Genomic DNA, 21,651 nt, shown 5'->3' on the forward strand with positions numbered 1-21,651 from the left:
CGCCAGCCCGAGCGAGCGGCCCGGGGCGTCGAGGGGGCCCGCGCTCGCCGGGCGCCGCCGCCCTGGCCGCCATGTGCTCCCAGCTTTGGTTCCTGACGGACCGGCGCATCCGCGAGGACTACCCGCAGGTGCAGATCCTGCGCGCCCTCCGGCGGCGCTGCTCCGAGCAGGACGTGCGCTTCCGGGCGGTGCTCATGGACCAGATCGCCGTCACCGTCGTCGGCGGCCACCTCGGTGAGCGAGGCGGGCCCCGGGAGGGCGGGGAGGCGCGCCGGGGTCCCCGGGAGCCGGCCGGTGGGCGCGCGCACCCGGGCCTCCTCCAGCCGAGTCTCCTTCGGGCCCCGCAGACCAGCCGCCCTCCCCCGCGAGCCCTCCTTGGGTTGGAGAGAGCCCCTAACCTGGAGAGCTTCCTTTGACCACCACCCTCTGCCCTGAGGCCAGGATTGGAGAACGGGGTCCCGTGTACTTAGGGGACTTTGTTTTGGGAGGAACTCGAATTCGCCTGAAGCCGCCTGGAGGTCCGAGGACAATCAAGCTGCAAACCCTAGATTTGCACGTTCTGCTCGCATCCGTGCCCTGTCAGTATAGCTTTATAGCAACCCTCAGCACATTTACGAAATTGCCATTAAGATGGATGTTTTTAAAAGTTTTCCAGGAGTGTGTAAGCATCAGTAATGCACTATAGAATATCGTTCCCGAACCGGGAACCTACGTAGGAGGAGAAATTTAGGATTGGAGTCACCTCTTGAGGGTGTAAGCGGGAGAGTAGACCGTGGATGGGTTTTCTTTAAACTCATCCTCCTTCCTAAAAGTGTTGAATTCTGATTCCAGAAAAGCCAAGATTTCAGGTACAGACCATTCTGGCCTCATATTTCTCCACTGCTCTGTCCAAGAGACATTTTTGGGTAAGACATGGTTATCATCTGTGACCCTGACCTCAAAAGGTTAAGTATGTTTTTCGATATTCTTAACTATCTGTAATGCAGGCAGTCTCCGATGGGAATCCTTGGTTTAGGAAACCCCTCTATCTTGCAGTTTTGAGTGGCTCCAGCCTCCACTCTGGAAGTAAGCCAGCTACTTCAGGGGGATCAGATGTGGCACTGGGGGTGGGGAGAATTTGGGCCCAGTTCACAGTGCTTTTTGGGACATCATCATTATTTCAACCATACCTGGTTCAATAAGCTTATAATGTGTTACTTTTCTTTAGAAGAGGAAAGGGATTCCAAATTCAGAACAGGTTACTTATAGGGATTTTGAATATGACCTGTGTCTAACGTATCTGTTCTAGATGCTTCATCCATAAGTTGATCTAAACCCTTCATAAGTAATCTCAGACTGTATAGCCCCCCAGAGAAATCTACTGCAAGCATTAGGTGTCATACCTTTAGTCTGAAACGGTGTGTCGTCCGTAAGGGGTACTGTCTTCTCTAGTCTTGATCTGCTCAAACTCTTAGGGTTAATGTAGCAGTAGGTTCCTGCAGAAGCGGTCTGCAGACCTGGAGTCGTAGCACAGCTTTGCTGCTAACAAGTATCTTGGCTTTGCCTTGGCCAGGTCACTTTATGTCTTTGAATCTCAGGCTTCTTGTTTACATGAAACTAAGGGCTAAGATTTTCCAGCTCTAAGATTGTTAAGTGGATCTGGGTCTAGCATTTACATCTTCCTACCCCCAGGGTCAGTTTGTCTGCTCTTCATTTTGTTTATATATTTTACAGCTTGTAAAGATGCCTTTTTTGAGATACAGCCCAGGAAGTTCCACGTCATACTGCTGTTGTAGGCCCATCTCGCATTCTGTGAGAGTAGGGAGATTCTCTCTGTTTTGTATCTAAAACCCCATTTTAGGAGCGCCTGGCTGGCTCAGTCGGTAGAACATGTGGCTCTTGATCTTGGGGTCATGAGTTTGAGACCCATGTTGGGGATGGAGATTACTTAAAAAAAAAACAACAAAAAACAAACATTATAGAATCGGTCCTAGAAAAAGAAAATTATATCGTCAGTGCTGCAGGAAACATTTAAACATTTTTGTTTAGTGTCCTAAAATTTTTACGGGAATTCATGTGTGAATCTATCTCAATCTGTTCACAAACTAGAAGTTACTTCTTTTTAAACTACAAGCAAGCAAATACACGTAGTTATTTGCCTCGTTGCTGGAGAAACTGAAGACAGGCATTTTTTGAAGCAGTTTTAATCTTTTGCTAATTCAGAGATAGCCAGATACAATTCATGACACATAAAACAAACTGATCACATCACTCTTTCTGCCATCCAGAGCAGTGAAGAGATTTATTTGTCGTGGGGGTGGATTAATTGAAGCACAAGGACGTAAGCTCCATGCAGAGAGTGAGCTCCCTTGCTTGTTCAGTGCTTTAGCAATGCCTAGAACCATGTCTTGCAGGATAGGCACTCAATAAATATTTTTGGGCAAATAAAGATATGCGCTTTATTTCCCAGTTTCTTCTATCGTCAGACTGTAGACGAGCCTTGGCAATTTGCTGCCAAGTATTCCTCTGGAGTAAACTCTAGAACTGGCTTTGAAATACAGAAATAGTTACTGATATTCATGCCATTTTCCATTTTCAAATTATTGAGGGTGAGAGCTGGGAAAACCTTTGAGATCCTCCGTCCTGACCCTTTTGTTTTACTAAGGAAGGACCCTATGGTCAAAGATACTCAGTGCCATCGAGCTAGTTAGCCACTAACGACAGTTCAGGACCTGATCTGATGCCCAGCTCTGCATATGGAGTGAGTATGTGGGAGGGGATCTGCAGCCCATAGTACCTTTTTCCATGGATGTGGACTTGAACTGAATTGAATTACACTGAGGCTGACTTTGCAAAGGGCTTTTAAAGTTTAGGAAGTTAAGGCACCCCCTTTTACAAAGTCCGCATTCATACCATTTCTCCCTTCGTTCCTTCTCGAGATTTGTGCCGGTGTCGATGCAAGAGTCCGTTTGGGACGGTGTGGGCAGGACCTCAGCCAATTACTTAAATTCTTTCCTGGGCTTCCCTCTGCGGAGTCTAGTGGGACCAAAATTTCAGGTTCTGCCTGGAAATAGGATTCATACAAGCGATGAGAAGTTCAGGATTTAAAGATTGCAGGTATTGGAACAAGGCAATACAAGTAAGCTGAAGACGCCATGCAAATGCGAGGTTTCGTGATGAGTGACGTCACTGCCCCAGCATAGGTTTTGACTGGGTGAGTGGCAGTGGCCACGGGGGAAGAGTGGAATGACCTTCCGGTGACCGGAGCAATCCTGCAGGGAACGCTTTCCCTTCACCTCTCTGCGGGACGTAGCATAATGAGAGCCATGTCTATCTCTGTTCCTTCTTAGAAGCCACAAGTTTTTCATTTGTTCAACAAATATTTCTTCATTATTCTCCGCCGCGGGCTAGGATGGTGGGGACTGTGTCATCCGGATGCACATAATAGTCCAAGCAAAATACGCATAGTGTCCCTTGTGTGCTAGGCAGATGTCGAGGTTCTTTCTACAAACTCACTCTTACAAACTTCAGTAAGGTATCTGGCACTTAGGACCAGTACTCAGGAATTGCAGGCTCAGCAAACTTGTTTCCTCTCTTGCCCTCCACCCCGGCCCGGCCATCGGCCACCCTGACTCCACCGGCCCCTCACGCTGAATTCCCTCCCCCGAGGTGCCCATCTAGTGCAGCTCCCTCCCCCCACGGGGCACACCTGCATTTCTCCTTCATCCTCAGCTCCCGTCACTCATCTGTCTGAGGTCTGTCTTGAATTCCCTCCCCTTCCCTCAGGCAATCCCTCTCCCATCTGCTGCCAAGTAGCATTGTACATCCTTTTAAAATAGCATCCATCATATTTTATTGTAATTTTTCTGTTTCCAAAGTTCATCTCCTCTCTCTCCCTCCCTCCCCCCCCCGAAACGACTGGGGATCCCTCAGGTGTATGCTTCATACCTGGTACACAGTGGGCCTCCAGTTAATGTGTGGATGATTGAGTGAAGGGCCTGAGAGGCTAATTTGAAGCGTAGGAGGCTTTTACCGTGATTAGGTTCTGTTTGGGAGATCATGCTTGGATGTGTGAATGTTTTTGTGATGAGCCATTCTTGGAGGGCAGGGTCACAGGGCAAATTAAGTTCTTTGACCACCCACAGACCTTTACAATGATAATTTCGTGTCTCAGGAAACAAGTATATTCACAAACTCGGGGATAGACAGCAAGACCGAAAAAATGCGTCTGACCTGGAAATGAGGGTGTGTAATAGTTGGTCTCTTAGGAGCAGAATGATTCAGCATTCCTTGCCTTCCTTTCAGAGCTGAAAACCTTGGTGGCCATATGGTGATTTCTAGGTCACGTTCTTTATTATTTTTTTACTTTTATTTAAGATCTATTTACTTATTTTGGGATGGGAGAGTGTGTGCCTGTGAGTGGGGGAGGGGCAGAGGGAGAGAGTCTTTCAAGCAGATTCCCCGCTGAGCATGGAGCCCAATGTGAGGGGTTCCATCCCAGGACCCATGAGATCCTGACCTGAGCTAAAACCAAGCGTCAGATTCCCAACCAGCTGAGCCACCCAGGCACCCCTAGGTCAGGTTCTTTAAATTAAGGTGTCTAGGATAGCTTTTCTTCTTTTTCTGCAGTAATCAGCTGAGTAAGATTTAAATGTTTGGGTGGGGGGAATCCTAACTGAATTGGAGGAAGAGACCATATGGCAGCCTTCCAGAAGACAACAGAGGCCTTCTGGAGAAGGGAAGGACTCCCGTTGCTGTGCCAGGAGGCGCTAGTAGGCAAGGATGACCTAGGGCACAGAAGTTGTTGATCTTTGACCTCGTTCTCTGCCAAGGGCCTGTGCCTGACACCCTGTAATCTGAATAAGCCACCCTATAGGACTAGTGGAAAAGTCAGAGAGCAGATAGAAGCATCTATCATATGCTGTTTCTAAGCTGACGGGAGCACTGAATGGATCTGCTTTACTCTGTGGGTCCATGTTTATATCCGTGGGCTAATCTCAGGGACTGAGGATGGAGCGGATGTGTAGTTTATGATTCTAACAGATTTTAGGGATACCTCATGACCTGTGTTGGAAAAAGCTCTGGAACCAGTAGATTGGAATCCTTAGTGGATCTCAAAGCCTTACTTACAGATTTCTGGACCACCTTTTGTTGCTACCATAACACTTCCACCAAATTTGTTAGGCTTGCCTGGTGGAAAGGGTGGAGCCATCATCAGAGAGGTCAGTGTCACTCCCATCCGTCCACACCTCCTCCTTGGCACTCCCCTTACAGACAGGGAGTCCAGTGGCATCCAGGCAGGTCAATGCTAGCCTCACCTCACTCCACCCCCTTCTCCGGTGGGTAAGTGCGCCACCTTGCCCACTTCGCTGAGACTTCACCATATTGTTTTAACAAACCTACAGCATGAGCTGAAATTTTAATCTATTTCTATTTGATCTTTCACTGTTAAAGAGTAACTCAAGAAGTCCACTCACCCCCCATGAGAAAGTGATAAATTTAAGTTACTTTGCATTGAAGAAATAACAGGAATAATGGTTCTTTATTTTGGTAACTCTGTTATTAATGCTTCTATATCTTTTATGTGCCTTAATCTTCACAACCGTCCTACTCATTCAGTGGCTGTTGCCTGCCCAGCAGAAGAGCAAGAACACAGTCTCCATCCTTATTGTTAAGATTTCATTCATTCATTTGGTCGACAGATACCTGCTGATTACCTGCTATGTGTAAGGTATCATTCTAGGTACCAGAACAAAACAGGCAGAAGTCTCTGCCTCTCCAGGAAGTTACAGTCTAGTGGGAGAGAGAGGATATAAACAAGATAAGGAAAATATGTAATATGTTGGTGAAAAGGGCTAAGGAGGAAAAAGCAGGGAAGGGGAATGGGAGGATAGAATGTTTCTGGAGGTAGGGGAGGGGATGCAATTTTGGATAGTGTGGCTGGGGTGGTCCCCACCTAGGAGATGGTGCTCCAGTAAAGACCTGAAGGAGGTGAGGAAGCAAGCCATTCAGATACCTGGGATTACGGGCACCTGGGTGGCTTAGTGGGTTAAGTGGCTGCTTTCAGCTCAGGTCATGATTCCAGGGTCCTGGGATCAAGTCCTGCATCAGGCTCCTTGCTCAGTGGGGAGCCTGCTTCTCCCTCTGCCCCCCCCCCCACTTGTGCTCTCTCTCCTCTCTCTGTCTCAAATAAATAAACAAAATCTTTAAAAAAAAATAGATCTCTGGGATTAGAATAGTGTAGACAAGGGGAGCAGCAAAGCAATCTGGCCAGAGCAGAGTGAACCAAGGGGCAAGCATTAGGAGAGAAGGTCAGAGAAGTGGACAGTAGGGGGAGAAGAGCCAATGTATAGGGCCTTGTGGGTCATGGAGGGATTTTTTTTTTTTTTAAGTAGACTCCACACCTAGTGTGGAGCCCAACACAGGGCTTGAACTCACAACCGCACGATCAAGACCCGAGCTGAGGTCAAGAGTTGGACACAGCCGACTGAGCTACCCAGGTACCCCGGTCATGGAAGGACTTTATGTTTTACTCTGGATGAGCTGGGAAGGGTTTTGAGCGGAGGGGTGACGTGATCTGCCTTATGGTCACAGGGTCATTTTGGTCGCAGTGTTGAGAACAGACTGATAGTAGCAAGGACAGAAGCAGGGAGATCGCTGGGGTCATTGCTACAATTCAGGTGAGAGATGATGATTATTGGACTAGAATGATTTCAGGGGAGGAGGTGCAGAGTGACTGGATTTTGGATAGATTTTGAGGACACAGTTGTCAGGACTTGCCTACCGAATCAGACGTTGGGTGTTCAGGAGATACTGGACAAGGAGGACTCCAAGGTGTCTGGCCTGAGCAGCTAGAAGAATAGTTTGCCATTTACCCATGTGGGAAGGGTGGAGGAGTAGGTTTGGACAGGTGCTGAGGATCAGGACTGAGTCCAAGATGCCCATCAGACATCCAAGTGGAAACGTCAAGTAGTCAGTTTCCTATCGTTTGGGATACAGGAGAAAGCCCCGGCCTAAAGATACTAAAAGCAGAAGCATCTCCATACACCCGGCAAGGGAGTGACTGCAGATAGAAAAGAGAAGACATCCAAGGACTGAGCTCTGGGGCACTTCAGTTAGTGGCTGGGGGAGAGGGGGAGCAGCCAGCGGAGAGTCCCAAGTATACGGGATGAAGAAACCCAGGAGCGAGGGGTGTGTTGGAAGCCCAGTGGAGAAAGTATTTAAAGAAGGAAGACGTGATCAGATGGGGTCAGTCTTTGCTGGTTGATCAGGTCAGTTGAGGGATGAGAATGGACCATTGAATTTAGCAACGTGGACTCAGCATTAGTGTCCCTTGTAAGAGAAGTCTCATGAAGCAATGGAAACCAACGAATATACACGCTGTCTGGGGAGTCTCGTTGTAAAGGGAAGGTGAGAAATGGATTGATAGCCTGCTATGAACTGAATTGTGTTTCTCCCCCCCGTTTTTTTTCTCTCTCTGTCTGCCTTCTGAGGTTACAGCAAGAAGGCAGCTGTCTGCAAGCCAGGAACAGGGCTCACCAGAACCCAATCATGCTGGTACCCTGTCAGATTTCCAGTCCCCAGAACTGTGAGAAATAAATGTCTCTTGTTTAAGCCATCCAGTTTATGGTATTTTGTTACAGCAGCCTGAGTTGACTTAGACAATGCTCAAACAGGAGATGGGTTTGAGAAGCTTCTCTTGAAGAAGAGAGAAGTAACAGCATGTTGTACGTTCGCATGAATGATCCGATGGAGAGAAATTGATGATGCAGGGGAGAGGGAGGGGTGAATTGCTGAAGCAGTGCTTTAAGCGAGTGGGGGGGTTGGGATGTATTGCATATTGCAAGGAGTTGGCCTGAGCTAGGAGCAAGGACATTTGAGCCGTTACAATAAGAGAGAAGGTAACCTGTATGACCCAGGTGTCGGCAGGTGGACAGGTGTGCTTGTGGGAGCTTGTAGAGAAGTCCCTTTCTGATTGCTTCAGTTTCTGTCCTCGTAATAGGAAGAGGGAGAAGGAGAAGGAGGGAGGAAGTAGCAAGAAGAGAAAGTGAAATTGTTGTCTAGGGTCAGGGAGAGTGAATGGACCATGGAAATGGGGTGCTTGCCAGGCAGCGGGAAGGATGCCCTTGAGACCAGTCAGCAGGTCTATGTGTTCTTCTCTCCATATTCCGTTGCACAGGAGGCACACGGAGGAGGCAGAGTTGGATCAGTCTAACCAGGGACGTGGTTTAGCCAAGCAAGAAACAGGTACCAGAGTTGAGGATGTACTGTAGGTTTGAAGATGTGTGCTATGGTGTTTGACTGTGGAATTTAAATAGGTTAAAAGGGGAAGTGAGGGACTTTGAAAAGACGGGGACCCTTGCATGGTAGTTCTGGGGTCAGAGTGAGGGCAAAGTTTGGCTGGAGCTGGGGCGCTAGAGAGATAGGAAAGATAGGAGACAGTGATTGGAGACTGGAATTATGATGAGTGCGTTAGGTCTAGAATGTAACCCAAAGTGGTGGCTGAGGTGGGGTGGTGGACAGTGTCCTTGGAGGAAATGAGGCCAGAAAACTGGCCTGGGCATTGGAAGATTTCTGCACAGGAAGATTGAAATCACCACCAACTGTGACAGTGTGGGGAGCCAGTGAGTCAGGAGCTAAAGCTCCGGGGACAGAGGTAGGTGGCTTGGGTCCCTGGATGACCTGCACGAGTGGAGTGATGTACAGCGTGATGAGAGTCAAGCTGGGAGTATTAGGGGAGAGAGAGGAGGATGGTCTGGAAGCCACAGTGAGGAGCAAGGAGCGTCTCTCCCACTGGCAGGCTCAGGAATGCAAGGGGCCAGGCAGAGAGAACAGCTGGGAAGGGATTTGGGGAAGCAGTGTTACTGGGGAGAGCAGGGGGTCAGCTGCATGCAGGAAAAGAAACATCCAGGATAAGGGATTTGCTGCCCCTTGAGTCCCGGAGGACACTGCGAAGGGGAGAAGGAGTGGAATATGGGAGCAGAAAAGACATCAGAGCCAGGTGGGGTTCAGCATCTAGCGAAATGAGGTGGCCTTAGAGGCTGGAGTCTTGGGTGACTGATCCACGAAAGGGGTAAAGGGCTTGATGAGTTTCGTCTTCATGGTTGCAAGGAGCTCATGTTGGTAAGGTGGGGGTTGGGGGGTTAGGGGGCGGTTTCCAAGTTCTGGGACTCTTCTGTTTTACAGAAGCGGAAACTGACACCCGGAGAGACATATGTCTTGCCAAGTTGTTAAATGACAACAAGGAATTAAATCAAGTCTCTGACTCGGAGGCCAGTGCTTTATCCATTTCACCATAATTGGCTTTCAGCTCAAGTCAACCCAACCTCTTGCCATGCCTTTGTAAATACGTTCGCCCTGAGATATTCCTCAGCTCAGGGCTTTGTAGATGCCGGGCCTTGACCGTGGATTTCTTTCTGAGAAGTAAACGTTATGCATTGACTCGTTATACACATTTCTTCTGAGCCCAGAGGCACCATGAGTCAACATCTCCTTTCTGAAACTTTCCTTGATTCTCTCTCAGAGATTATCACCAACTGCTTCCTCCTCCTCTGCCATCACCATACCCTGATTCATACGCCCGATAGACCACTTCTCATGTTGTGTTAGAATCAGTCGCCTCCTCTCCCCACCCACTGCCCAAACCGGACTGATGACTGCCTCACCCCCAGGTGCTCTGCACGGTGTCAACGACTTCATCACAATTGCGTGTGGTCTTTCTTCTTCAAGTCCAGGGATCACCCCTCCGCCCCCATGCCCAGCCTTTATAGTGGTGCCTGTTCCTTAGCCGTCATGCCCTCCTGCCATTTGATGGCCCTGGGGCCCACATATGCATGGCAAGCCAGAGGGGCCAGGAAATTCCTGCCACGCCGCTGAGCAGCTTTCAACCGCAGACAGAGTGGGCGTACGACAATTGTCGATTGCCAGCTCCCCCTTGCCTTGGGTGGGATAACTGAGGCATGTGCACTGAACTGTTTCGTGTTGTTATGAGTGAGCCGCAGTTGCGGGGGGTCCCTCGCTAGATAACACCCCCTGTATTTGCCACACTGCCTCTTCTAGTCCCCCATCTGCGTTTCCTGAAATTCCCACCCTAATAATAAACTTCCTGCACCTGTCTCCGGGAGCGCTTCTGTGGACCCCCGAACTGACACTGGACTTGGCCCAGAGCAGGCGCTAATAAATATTTGCTGAACGGATGTGTTGAGTGACGGGCTAAATGGATATTTAAGTTGTGTCTGTGTGTCCATAAGGAGACTAAGCTCCTCGTAGGCAGAGATTACCTGGTTCAGCCTGGTGTTCCTGCTTAATAGTGTGTCTGACTCATCCCAACAGTTCAATAAAGGGTGAAGTGAATTAAATGACCTGAAAACAGCAGTTGGTGGAGAACAAAAGGGGCCACATAACGACGGTGGGTTTTAATGAGGAGGTAAGATTTCTTTGGGCACTGTAACAAAGAACTTTAAAAGGAAGGAGGAGTGGTGATAGCATGTACTCCTTAAAAATAAAAATAACTTCCTTATGACCAAATAACTTCCTTGGGAGAAAGTGGTGGGTGTAGGGTAGAAAGAAACCAGGGAAAACCTGGAGCATCATTGAGTCGAGAGCCAGATCGTGTTTCAAACGGCACATCTTCCTCCTAACACAACAAGGTAATGCAGGGCTCTCCATGGGTTATCCACTTACTTTATTTATATTGTCGATTCCTTTCTGACAGCTTGTAGAGCTCCCCTGCCAGCCACTGTCACACGATCCTGTGAAAATAGAGGGGTTCTAAAAGCTGCTGGAAGGGAGGTCCTTACTTGCCGTCATGCTATCGTGTCCTGTGATTTTCTTATTTCTGCCGCTTGCTTTGTACATGAAGGTTTTTTCTTACTACACTAGAAACCAGTTTACTTTTGAAGCCTTTTCTCGTGAAGCCGGGGTTGTGTGTGCATCTGTGTGCGTGGGCCGGGAGGGTCGTGACCCATTACGCATCGGTTCTTCGTCAACGTGGAGACTTTTTTTTTTTTTTAAAGATTTTATTTATTTATTTGGCAGAGAGAGAGACAGCCAGTAAGAGAAGGAACACAAGCAGGGGGAGTGGGAGAGGAAGAAGCAGGCTCACAGCGGAGGAGCCTGATGTGGGGCTCGATCCCAGAATGCCGGGATCACGCCCTGAGCCGGAGGCAGACGCTCAATCGCTGTGCCACCCAGGCGCCCCAACGTGGAGACTTTTAAAGTCAGATCTATTGTAGGGATCCATATAACAAGAAATCTTTCATTTATTAATTTAATTAAAAAATTATTTATTTTAGAGAGAGGGAGAGAGAGAACAGAGGGGGGAAGGGCAGAGGGAGAGAGAAACTCTAAGCAGACTCTGAGCTGAGCGCGGAGCCTGACGCATGGCTCAGTCTCCCAACCCTGAGATCACAACCTGAGCCGAAACCCAAGAGTTGGATGCTTAACTGACTTTGACACCCGGGGGCTCCTGATTTTTTTTAAAAGTAATCTCTACACCCAATGTGGGTCTCAAACACACAACCCTGAGGTCAAGAGTCACGTGCTCTACCAACAGCCAGGCACCCCAAGAAATTTTTCATTTAAATGAGATAATAGATGTGAAAGGTCTCAGCAAAGAACCTAAAATACAACGAATGCTGAATAGCAGCGCTCACCAGATTCAGATCTGAATGTCTGCACCGCTGACTATCTCTGTATACCTTCTTCTTCCCTCTAGGGGGGTGAAGGGTTGAGAATGGTTTTTAGTTTTTAAAGCTCTAGTTTTTCTTTTTTAAAGATTTTATTGATTTATTTCTCAGAGAGAGAGAGAGGGAGGGAGCGAACGCACAAGCAGGGGGAGCGGCAGGCAGAGGGAGAAGCTGACTCCCTACCGAGGAGGGAGCCTGATGCAGGGCTTGATTCCAGGACCCCGGGATCATGACCTGAGCTGAAGGCAAACGCTTAACCGACTGAGCCACCCAGGGGTCCCTGCAGCTGTACTTTCCAAGAATGATTTGCTTCTTTCTAAAGGTATTTCTGTGTATTATGGAGTACATTTCTTCACTGTTGTACATACAATGCAGAAGTCTAGTTTTGTAGAATTAACTTAGTTTAACCTGATACATGAGTTAGAAAAGAGCAGATCCAGGTCTTTGGGAAAAGTTGTGCCATTTTTCTAGCTTGCTTTTAATGCAGTAAAATATTTCCAAATATAAATAACAGTTCAAAAGGACATCAGAATATAATGGACCATGGACGTTGATTATTCTTTTTAGAAGTAATATGGAGAAAATATTGTTGTGGCTTCATTAGTTTGGGGTCTGATCTTTTTCACTATCTTACTGACCTGTTTGGGGACAGGGTGATTTAATTTAAAAAAAAAAAAAGGTGGTTTGAGGCTAAACAGTACATTTCAAGCCCAATGTAGGAGGAATCTGGGAGACGCCAAATAATATTCCAGAAACAGCTCTGCTCCCTTCCTCCTGCCCCGTTCCCCACGTCAAGGCGGTGCCCAAGAGCACTGGGCACTTAGTCACATGAAATCCCTTGTTATTTGAGGGCACAAGCTCTCATTTCCCTCCATCCACCCGCAGCCAAGCAGAGCCCTGCCCGCCCTGATGTCCTGCGTCGGCTCTTCATTCCCTTGGCTTGAGGCCTATAGATTGCAGTGGAAATGTTAAGGACTCTGGGAAAGGTGACACATTTAAGCTGCGTCCTATATTAAGTTCATCAGGTCCTTTCTTGAGAGCAGATGTGAATGGGGAGAGGGGAGCTATTACAAAGTGGTTCAAGGTCTCAGAACTCAGCAGCGGGTTTGCCAAGAGCCAGCCTCGCACCCAAGTTGTTCTTGGCCATGGCCGTGTGGATCGGCTGTTTGCATTGAAGCCACAGAAGAGTGGCGCCTCTTGTCTCCTACTTCTGGAAACGGTGATTTCCCTAGGAGTAGATGGCAAAGAGAACAGGGATGAACGGGGCAGGCGAAGATGCCCACGGCAAGAATGCTGGAGCCGTGAACGAGGGCAGAGAGGAGCTGCTCGTTCAGATGTGTTCCCGAGCCTGTCCTGGCCCTCAGCACAGAGCTGGAGGCCAGCACGGTCAGAGCCCACACCCGTCTAACTGCTTGCTGTAGAGCCTTTTCGGCTCCGCTTTACCCCATTCCATTCTTCATTTATTGAAGGCTTCAGTTGGAATGAGCCAGGCCCAAAGATTTACCTTTGGAGAAGAGAGATGCAGTTCTGGTAAGATTTCCTAGGTGTCTGTGAATCTGCTTGAGGCTGAGCTGTCTCCGTCCACCTGTGGTTGGTATTTCCAGAAACGACTGAATTCTTTTCTTCCCATTTAGAAGTTTAACTGTTCGTCTGTGGCCTCATGCTGGGATTTGAAAGCCAGACGTTTCCGCTGCTTCTCATTTCTCTAGGTCACTTTTCTGTTGCAAAGCCATTTTTCTCATCAGGTGGTACAAAGCTCCATAAGCTGGCCTCCCTTGCTCAGTGGAGTGTGTGTGCCCTGGCCGTGCCAGCCCCCCGCGTGTGGATGGCTCTGGAGAGTTTTTGGAGCAGATTTGCATATATTACCGCGTCCCATGATGTCGTCCTGGGCTCTGCTTCTGCCCTGTTTACTCACCATTCTCACCAACCGCGATACTTTTCTCTCTTTCTTTTCCTACCTTTTGAGGATGCTAATACAGGGTTTGCTTTCTTTCTCCTTTTATTTTCTTTTCCCCGGGGGCTGTAAGTGGCAAAGGAGAAAAGCCTGTATAAGTGATTCTGTTTTCTGATGGCCAAGTGAAGATATCCTGAATGCTCTTTATAAGTCATCCCTGAGAATTATGTTCCAGTTCCTCGGGGTCATGCTGTCCACAGAAGTACTGAACACAGTGCATCTTAATGATTACACCTGCCCGCTTTTGTTAAATCGAAGGAACATCTGGAATGGGGGGAAACTGCGACTTCGATCCACACGGTAGTTTCGGGGTTCTTGTTTCTTTGGTTCCTCTCGTTTTGTTTTGCTTCGTGTCTTTGTATTGACATTATTCATCCCCCAGTGGAGCAATAGTAACTTTCTTCATCAGCATCTTTTGTGTTCTCGGAATTATCTGGTTGCGTAGCACGTTGCTTACAGAGTGGAAGGCGCTGAGGTTAAAGCCCATATAGAAGATGGTTTTGAAATTTTTTGAAAGATTTTCCTTAGAGCCTTTTAAAGACTCTTTTAAGGCTTCCTAATAAGACCAACCACGTAATTCCCTGAACTCACTTCTCGTTGCCCTTCCCATCCCATTTCTGGTCTCCATGGTTCCAAATCTGTCTCCCTGTGGCTTCTGAACAATTTAGCAAACATCAGGTGCCCGTCGTGCACCAGGCGCTGTTCTAGGGGCTGGAGATAGAGGAGCGAACCGACAGACAAACAGCGCTCATGGACCGCTGTGTCTCTTGGGGTCGGAGAAGACACACCAAGGAAGTCTGCATGGAAGCCCTACAGATACTCCTGGTCCTCCACGTCTTCCCTTCAAGCTCACACTCCCAGTTTGCCAGTATGACACAGGCGTAGGTCCTTTCGCCACAGGGACCAGTTGTCTGTGGCTGCATTCTACTTTTCTTTGATACCAAATTGATGTTTAGTAGACTGAGTTTTTTTAAAGTTTTTTTTGTTATTATTGTAAAGGCAATATGCACTTGGAGACATTTTGGAAAATACAGTTAAGTATAAAATAGGGAATCCCCCATCATCCCATTACCCATTGTTAAAATGTTGGTATATTTCCTTCTAGTCTTCTCCAACTTGTATTTATCACTTTGCGTCTTGTTCTTTTTTCTACTTAACATTGGCATTTGTACATTCATTATATTCATAAAAATCATTTAAGTGGTTACATCATTTTCCAGACGAACTTTTGTCTTTGTTGTTGTTGTTAAGTAATCTGTGTGCCTGACGTGGGGCTTGAACTCACGACCCCAAGACCGAGAGTCACAGGCTCTACGGCCTGAGCCCGCCAGGCGCCCCTCCAGACAGACTTGTAAAGGTCAAGTCCTGGGAGACTAGTAAGGATTCCTTAAGTGGGCTGCACGGCTTCCATTTCATGACGTCTCCAGCCTCCTCACCCACCACACTTTGAGTACTACGAGGGCTGCAGGGAAGGAAGGTACGGGCTATATTATCTATCCCCTGTGGATTCTTTCTAACTTGGGTTACTCTCGATATACTGCTTTTCTTGTTTTTCCTCTGTCCGCTCTTTTGTGTTTCCTCATAATCGTGTGCTGCCCATTTGTGTGGAGTGTGGCATTGACTGTGGCTTTCTCGTTACTACAGGATTTCCAGTGCCATTTTCAAGGCTGTCTTCTGCTGGGTTCAGTCTTGAGGAGTCGGCTGGAGCCAGTTCCTCTGGTGGGACTAGACTGGGGCCAGCACAGAGCTCACTCTTGTCCTTCAATTGCAGGCCTTCAGCTGAACCAGAAGGCGCTCACCACTTTCCCAGATGTGGTGCTCGTGCGGGTGCCCACCCCTTCAGTGCAGTCGGACAGCGACATCACGGTCCTGCGCCACCTGGAGAAGCTGGGCTGCCGCCTTGTCAACCGCCCCCAGAGCATTTTAAACTGCGTCAACAAGTTCTGGACTTTCCAGGAGCTGGCTGGACATGGGGTTCCCATGCCAGACACCTTCTCCTATGGTGAGTGTCCTTGGGATTGGCCCGGACCTTTCCAAACCACCTGCATCTCTCTCTTTTCTCTCCCCCAAAGCGCTCTAGTATCCGGTTGGTTTTCATTGGGGATTTGTTCATCGTAGGTGATTCGGCGTCTCTCGAGTCTTTAACACGGTCGCTCCCTCCGTCTCTAATTCGCTGATGCCGTATGTGTGTGGTCCACACTGCACACCCGCTACCATCCTAGGTCCTGGGCTAGAGCAGTGAGCGAGAGCGTCCTGCCCCGAAGGTGCTCCGGGTTCGTCAGAGGTGGAGGGCAGCAAGTGAACAGGCAGCGTGCTGAGTGTCACGATACGTTAGCACGTGGTGGCCTCGGACACACGGACGGCTCCACGTGCACTTAGGAGACATCGAGGGAGGCTTCCCGAAAGAGAGGATAGCTAAACTCAGCTGAAGTCATCCAGCGGAAGCAGCGGGGACAGGGGAGTAACCCAAGCGGAGAGCAGAATGTCGATGGACCTGGAGTCAAGTGAGAACCTGACAGATGGGCGGTATTTTGAGTAGTTTGCAGATATTTGGGTGATGGAGTCGAGATGTAAGAGTAGCGCATGCAACACGGGAAGTAGGGGAGAGTGAATCCGGAGGCCGACAGGGCCTCACGCAAGGGGGTGGCCTGGTCGGAGCGTGGAGCATCACTCTGGCTGCACGACGAAGAAGGAATCAGACGGGCAGAGTAGACAAGGTATGTGGCGGTAGGCTTCGTAAACTATCCTGGTGAGCCGTGACGTCTAAACAAAGGGGGCCATGGTAAGAATGAAGATAAGCGAAGAGATCCAGGAATTACGAAGGAGATTGCAGTAACAGGACATGACGATTGGCTGGATAGGAGTTCTGTGGAAGGAATATAGCAACATGCGGGTTTCTGGTGTGGGCAGCCGGATGTGAAAGCAAACATTCACTGAGGCTAGAAACACGGGAGAGGAGAGGCAGGTTGGTGGGTAGGGGGTGAGGGTCATCGGGCAGAGATGATTTCAGTTTGGGGCACGCTCTTTCTGAGGCGTCTGTAGTATAAGCAAGTAAGAGTGTTCTGTAGGTGGCAGATAAGTGGATCTGGAGCTCCTGAGGGAGCTAGGGAATTCTAGGGAAGCGGATTTGGAAACCTTCGTTACGTTAAGTGGAAGTCACAAGAATGGATGAGATCGCTCAGGGAGAATATATAGAATGAAGAGAGGGCTGAACCATACGCCTACAGTGGTAACTTCGATGTCTATTTTACCACAATAAAAAGTAAAATTCAGTGAGAGGGTTCAAGAGGGAACCCTTCAGAGCGTGGACCAAGGAAGAAGAATGTGTACAGGAGACCAAGCAGGAGCAGCTGGAGAGGTGAGAAGGGAGAGGAGAGATGGCAGATGCCAATGGAAAGATCATTCCAGGGAGGATGGTATGATTAAAAGTGCTGTCTGGTTCTGAAAGGACAAGTAACATAAGCGCCGAGATGTGTGTTGGATTTAGCAACAGGGACTTGATGAATCCAGCTTCAGTTTAGTGATGGGGAGAAGGGCCAAACTGTCAAGGGCGAGGGAATGAATGAGAAGTGAGGAAATGCAAACCTGTTTGAGTAGCGTGACAGAGATGCAAGCTTGTAGATATGAGCTTGTTTGTTGAAGATGGGAGAGAACCCAGCACGTTTAAACTGGCGATGGAGGGGCGCCCGGGTGGCTCAGTCGGTTAAGCATCCGACTCTTGGTTTTGGCTCAGGTCATGATCTCCAGGTTGTGAGATCGAGCCCTACGACAGGCTCTGCGCTCAGTGCGGAAACTCTTGAGACTGCCTCTCCCTCTCCCTCTGCCTCTCCCACTCATGCTCTCTCTCATAAATAAATCTTTAAAAAAAATTAAATGGCGATGAAACTGGGAACTGGGAGGCTGGAGACCCATCAGAGAGAGCACACTTAACGGTGCAAGATCCCTGAGGAGGTGAGAGGGAAAGGGGTCTAAAGCACAGGTGCGGGGATGGCCTTGGATAAGAAGGACCCCTCTTTCACTGTCCTATAGGGGAGGAGAAGAGAGGAGTTAAATATGTCAGTGGATGTCAGGAAGTTGGGAGTTCCCTTTTGTTTAAGGAGATAGAAGTTTATTACATACACTGCAAGGGATCAGTGGGCAGGACAGGAGAGGAGAGACTGTGTGCCAGGAGGCAGTGGTGGGGGGCTGTGGTTAAGGGGGAGTGTGAGGGGGTGTGGGAACATTCGGAATTTTTTTTTCTTCATTCCTGTGCCTGGTTGTAAGTAGCCCGTTGGTCAGCTAGGGCTTATGGATATTTTGGGGTCACCTAACGAGCTTGTTTGTGTTCGGCCAGAGGGTCACTATGGGCCCTTCTGTTGCTCAAGCCTGTTGTCTGGAAGCAGCCTCTGCGTTCCCCCCAACAGACCGACAGTGGCAAATCTCTGTCATTTGGGCGAAGGTCTCGTCTTCCGTAGCTTCTTCACGCTGGAGAGGGGGGCAGGCTGTCCCTGACTACACTGGTCGTCCGTCTGGGGTTCTGTGCAGTTACAGACCAGAGCATGGTATTATATCAACATGCGGGTCGGAGATTTGAATGAAATTCCTTGGTGGCCAGGTCCGTGGGATTTAGGGGGCGGGGATCCTCCAGTGGTAGGTGCTGGGATCCTTGCTGAATCATCATTTGTACATGTAATTGTTGGATTTACGTAGACACGTAGGAACAAACGCTTTTTGTCTGAGATCAAGATGGCAGCTGGATGCGAGGGAACAAAGGGGAAAAGCGGGGGCCTGAAAGAAGCCAGGCGGCTGAGAGTCAGGCAGCATCGGGAGAGGGTCCCAGCCGAGTCTCTAGCGTGTGTGGATTCATTCTGGACGAGCTTCCACTGCCAGACGTGCCTCGGGTTAGAGACCTCAGGGGGACAGAGTGGGAGAGGAGAGGAAAAGGGTCCTTTGTCCTCACAGGCCCCGGGCTGTCCGACCTGTTCACCCTCAGACCTTCAGACCACATGGGGAGCTGCCCTGGCCAGAGACCTTCAGCTGTCTGAGGAGGACTGAGGTTAGCCCGCCCAAGGGCCGAAAAGAGAGAGGAGATGGAGGGAAGGATCCCTCCGAGGGGCAAGAGGGGAAATCCCTCACCCTTTCGGGCAAGGGCAGTCTGGTGGGTTCCCCCTGGGGCTTCGGATCCTCACCGAGGAGTAACCTCCCCCAGACGTCATCAGTACCCCAAGGAGTACTGGAGTCTATCCCCTGAGGGATCTCAGAGAATCCAGGCAGAGTCCTGGGCCACCGAATGTGGGGCATCTGAATCAGACGGGGCCGGGGGCCCGGGCTATGGAAGGATCCACCAGGCAGAACAGAGCAGATAGTTTACTGAGTACGGTGCGAGGGAGCTGCGGGCGGGACGGCAAAGGAGAGACTGGCTGCGGGAGTTCTCTTCTTTCTGTTTTTTTTTTAAAGATTTATGTATTTGAGAGAGAGAGGGAGTAGGGGGAGGGCCAGAGGGGGAGAAGCTCAAGCAGACTCGCCGCGGGGCGCAGAGCGGAAGCCATCCGGACCCCTGAGATCTCAGCCTGAGACGCTGACCCGCCTGAGCCACCAGGCGCCCCAGGAGTTCCCTTCTGATAAAGTGCGCTCTTTGTGCAGATGCCCCGATCGTGGACACAGCCTCGTCATGGTTTTGTTTTCATCGTTCACGCTTTGCTGAACCACGGCCATTTCACTGGACACAACTCCTGCCCCCCTGTGGGGCTGTTAGGAGGGTTACCCGAGCTAGAGCACGTGGGGCCCTTGCCACCTCCACGTACTTGGTCAGTGTTGGTTTCCTTATCTCTCTACTCCCCCGCAAGTTCACGGCTGGATGGAATGGGTTTGAATTGCTTTAATCAGAGGAACAGGAGGCCTTGAAGGAATTTGCCCAGAGGGGGCCGTGCTGGGCCGACCACTCCCGAGCATCAGCCTGACCTTCGCTGACTTTCACCTTCTCTTTGCAGGTGGGCACGAAGACTTTTCCAAGATGATTGATGAGGCTGAGCCCCTGGGCTACCCGGTCGTGGTGAAGAGCACACGCGGACACCGGGGTCAGTGCTGCTTCTCCTTGGCTTGTGTGAGGGCCGCACCCCTGCCGGCCTCATCGGGCTCGGCCGAGCGCTGCTTAGAGAGGTGGAGCGTCCCGGCGCAGGGCTCGTGGTGCCGTCCAGGCCTCTGTCCCCTCCTCGCTGTCCCCACTGTCCTTGCTGCAGCAGACCCTTCTCGTTCACTCCCTGGACTCGGCAGCAGACTCCTGACTTGACTCTGACTGGTCTCCCTAACCCCAGTGCCAGCGTGTCCTCTCTTCTTAGGGCGTCATCTCTCTGAAGCATCTCCTCTTCACTCCCTCAATAACAAGCGCTTCCCAGGGCCTCGTTGCCTCTTAGACAAAGTCCGGATTCCTCGGCGTAGCACCAAAGGCCCTGAAGCTTCACCCTTCCTTCGCAGCCTTCTCCGGCCACGTGCACCCTCCATAGGCCGCTGCAGATGGCTTCTCCTTTGCTAGCTAGTCCACGTACTTTCTTTTCTTTAAAACTTCTGTCCTTTTCCCTTTGCTAGCAATGCTGTCTTCCTCTGGCCTCTAGTGAACCTCTGTTCACCCGTAGAGGCCAGCTGGCCTCTGCCTCCACTGTCGTTTCTTTCCCCTCCACATCCCTGGTCCCCCTCCCTCTCCGCCAGCTCTTCCTTTGTGTCTCTGTGGCGCTTTGTCCACGCCTCTAGCACAGCACTGCCCTTTATGACAGTTACCCAAGTGGATGTCCCTCTCCCCCCGGCTGGCTGGGAGCTGCTCAGGGGTGGGAACCCGGTCCCAGGCCCCTCCGTCCCAGGGACCTGCTGCAGCGCTCGGTGTAGAGCGGGGACAGGTAACGGAGAGGAGCACGCATGCTGCAGGAAGTTCTCCTGCAGCGTGGGGGTGGGTACCCCTGACGGGACCCAGGGGTTACACTTCCATGCTCAGGGCATCTGCAGTGAGGGGAGGCCCCCGAAACAGACATGCACTGAGCAGGTGCTGGGCTGTAGGGACTGTGCAGTGAGCTGAGCTAGCCTCCATCACTGCTCTCAAGGCGCTGCAATGTGCAGGGAGCAGAGATGGTTGAGTCGCAGGGTGATAACCTCCATGGCAGGCTCGTCCAGCCTGCTCATGCCTGACAGAGGGGGCCAGCTCGGCCACAGGGCAGGGAAGGCCTCCCTGGAGGACAAGGAGACTGAAGTTGGAGTGTGGAATTCAAACTGGAGGAAGTGAGTAAGCAAACATACGGAAGCAGGTGTGAGCTAAGCAACCTGGGAGCCAAGGGGTCCTGTTGAGAAAGAGGAATGAGTTTGGGGGGCAGGGTGGGGCCCTTAATGCTATTCAGATAGATATGCTACGGTGCTAAAGTTCAGCATCTAATTTTTTTTTACTGTGCTAAAATATATATAATTGAGATTCAACTAATATTTTTTTTTTAAAGATTTTATTTTTATTTATTCGACAGAGGTAGAGACAGCCAGCCAGAGAGGGAACACAAGCAGGGGGAGTGAGAGAGGAAGAAGCAGGCTCATAGCGGAGGAGCCTGATGTGGGGCTCGATCCCATAACGCCAGGATCACGCCCTGAGCCGAAGGCAGACGCTTAACCGCTGTGCCACCCAGGCGCCCCTCAACTAATATTTATTGAGTGCCAGGCACTGTTATAGGCTCTGGGGATACAGAAAGGAACAAAAGAAAAACTCCTGTCCTCAAGGAGCTCACACTGTAGAAAGGTAAGACAGACAATAAATGGAAATTAAATAAAATATTTGGTATTTTCAAACGTTTTAAAAATTGAGATGTAGGGGCGCCTGCATGGCTCAGTTGGTTAAGCATCTGACTCAATTTCAGCTCAGGTCATGTTCTCAGGGTTGTGAGATCAAGCCCTAGGTCAGGCTCCGTGCTGAGCGTGCAGCCTGCTTAAGAGTCTCTCTCTCCCTCTCCACTCCCCCCACTCCTGCTTGCATGCTCTCTCTCTCAAATATAAAAATAAAAAAATTTAAAAATTGAGATGTAA

General features: G+C 49.9%; 1 protein-coding gene across 1 annotated transcript in view; it reads left to right on the forward strand.

Moving 5' to 3' along the window:
• The first annotated feature begins 6 nt into the window (after positions 1-6).
• RIMKLA (ribosomal modification protein rimK like family member A) overlaps positions 7-21,651 on the forward strand; it is a 36,200-nt gene continuing 14,555 nt past the window's right edge. Inside the window, exons 1-3 of the mRNA XM_034650400.1 lie at positions 7-234; positions 15,392-15,622; positions 19,590-19,676. Coding sequence (XP_034506291.1) covers positions 72-234; positions 15,392-15,622; positions 19,590-19,676 — 481 coding nt within the window. The 5' untranslated portion in view covers positions 7-71. The remainder of the gene's footprint in view (positions 235-15,391; positions 15,623-19,589; positions 19,677-21,651) is intronic.

Source organism: Ailuropoda melanoleuca, chromosome 2 (assembly GCF_002007445.2).
Source record: "Ailuropoda melanoleuca isolate Jingjing chromosome 2, ASM200744v2, whole genome shotgun sequence".
In the NCBI taxonomy this organism is placed as follows: domain Eukaryota; kingdom Metazoa; phylum Chordata; class Mammalia; order Carnivora; family Ursidae; genus Ailuropoda; species Ailuropoda melanoleuca.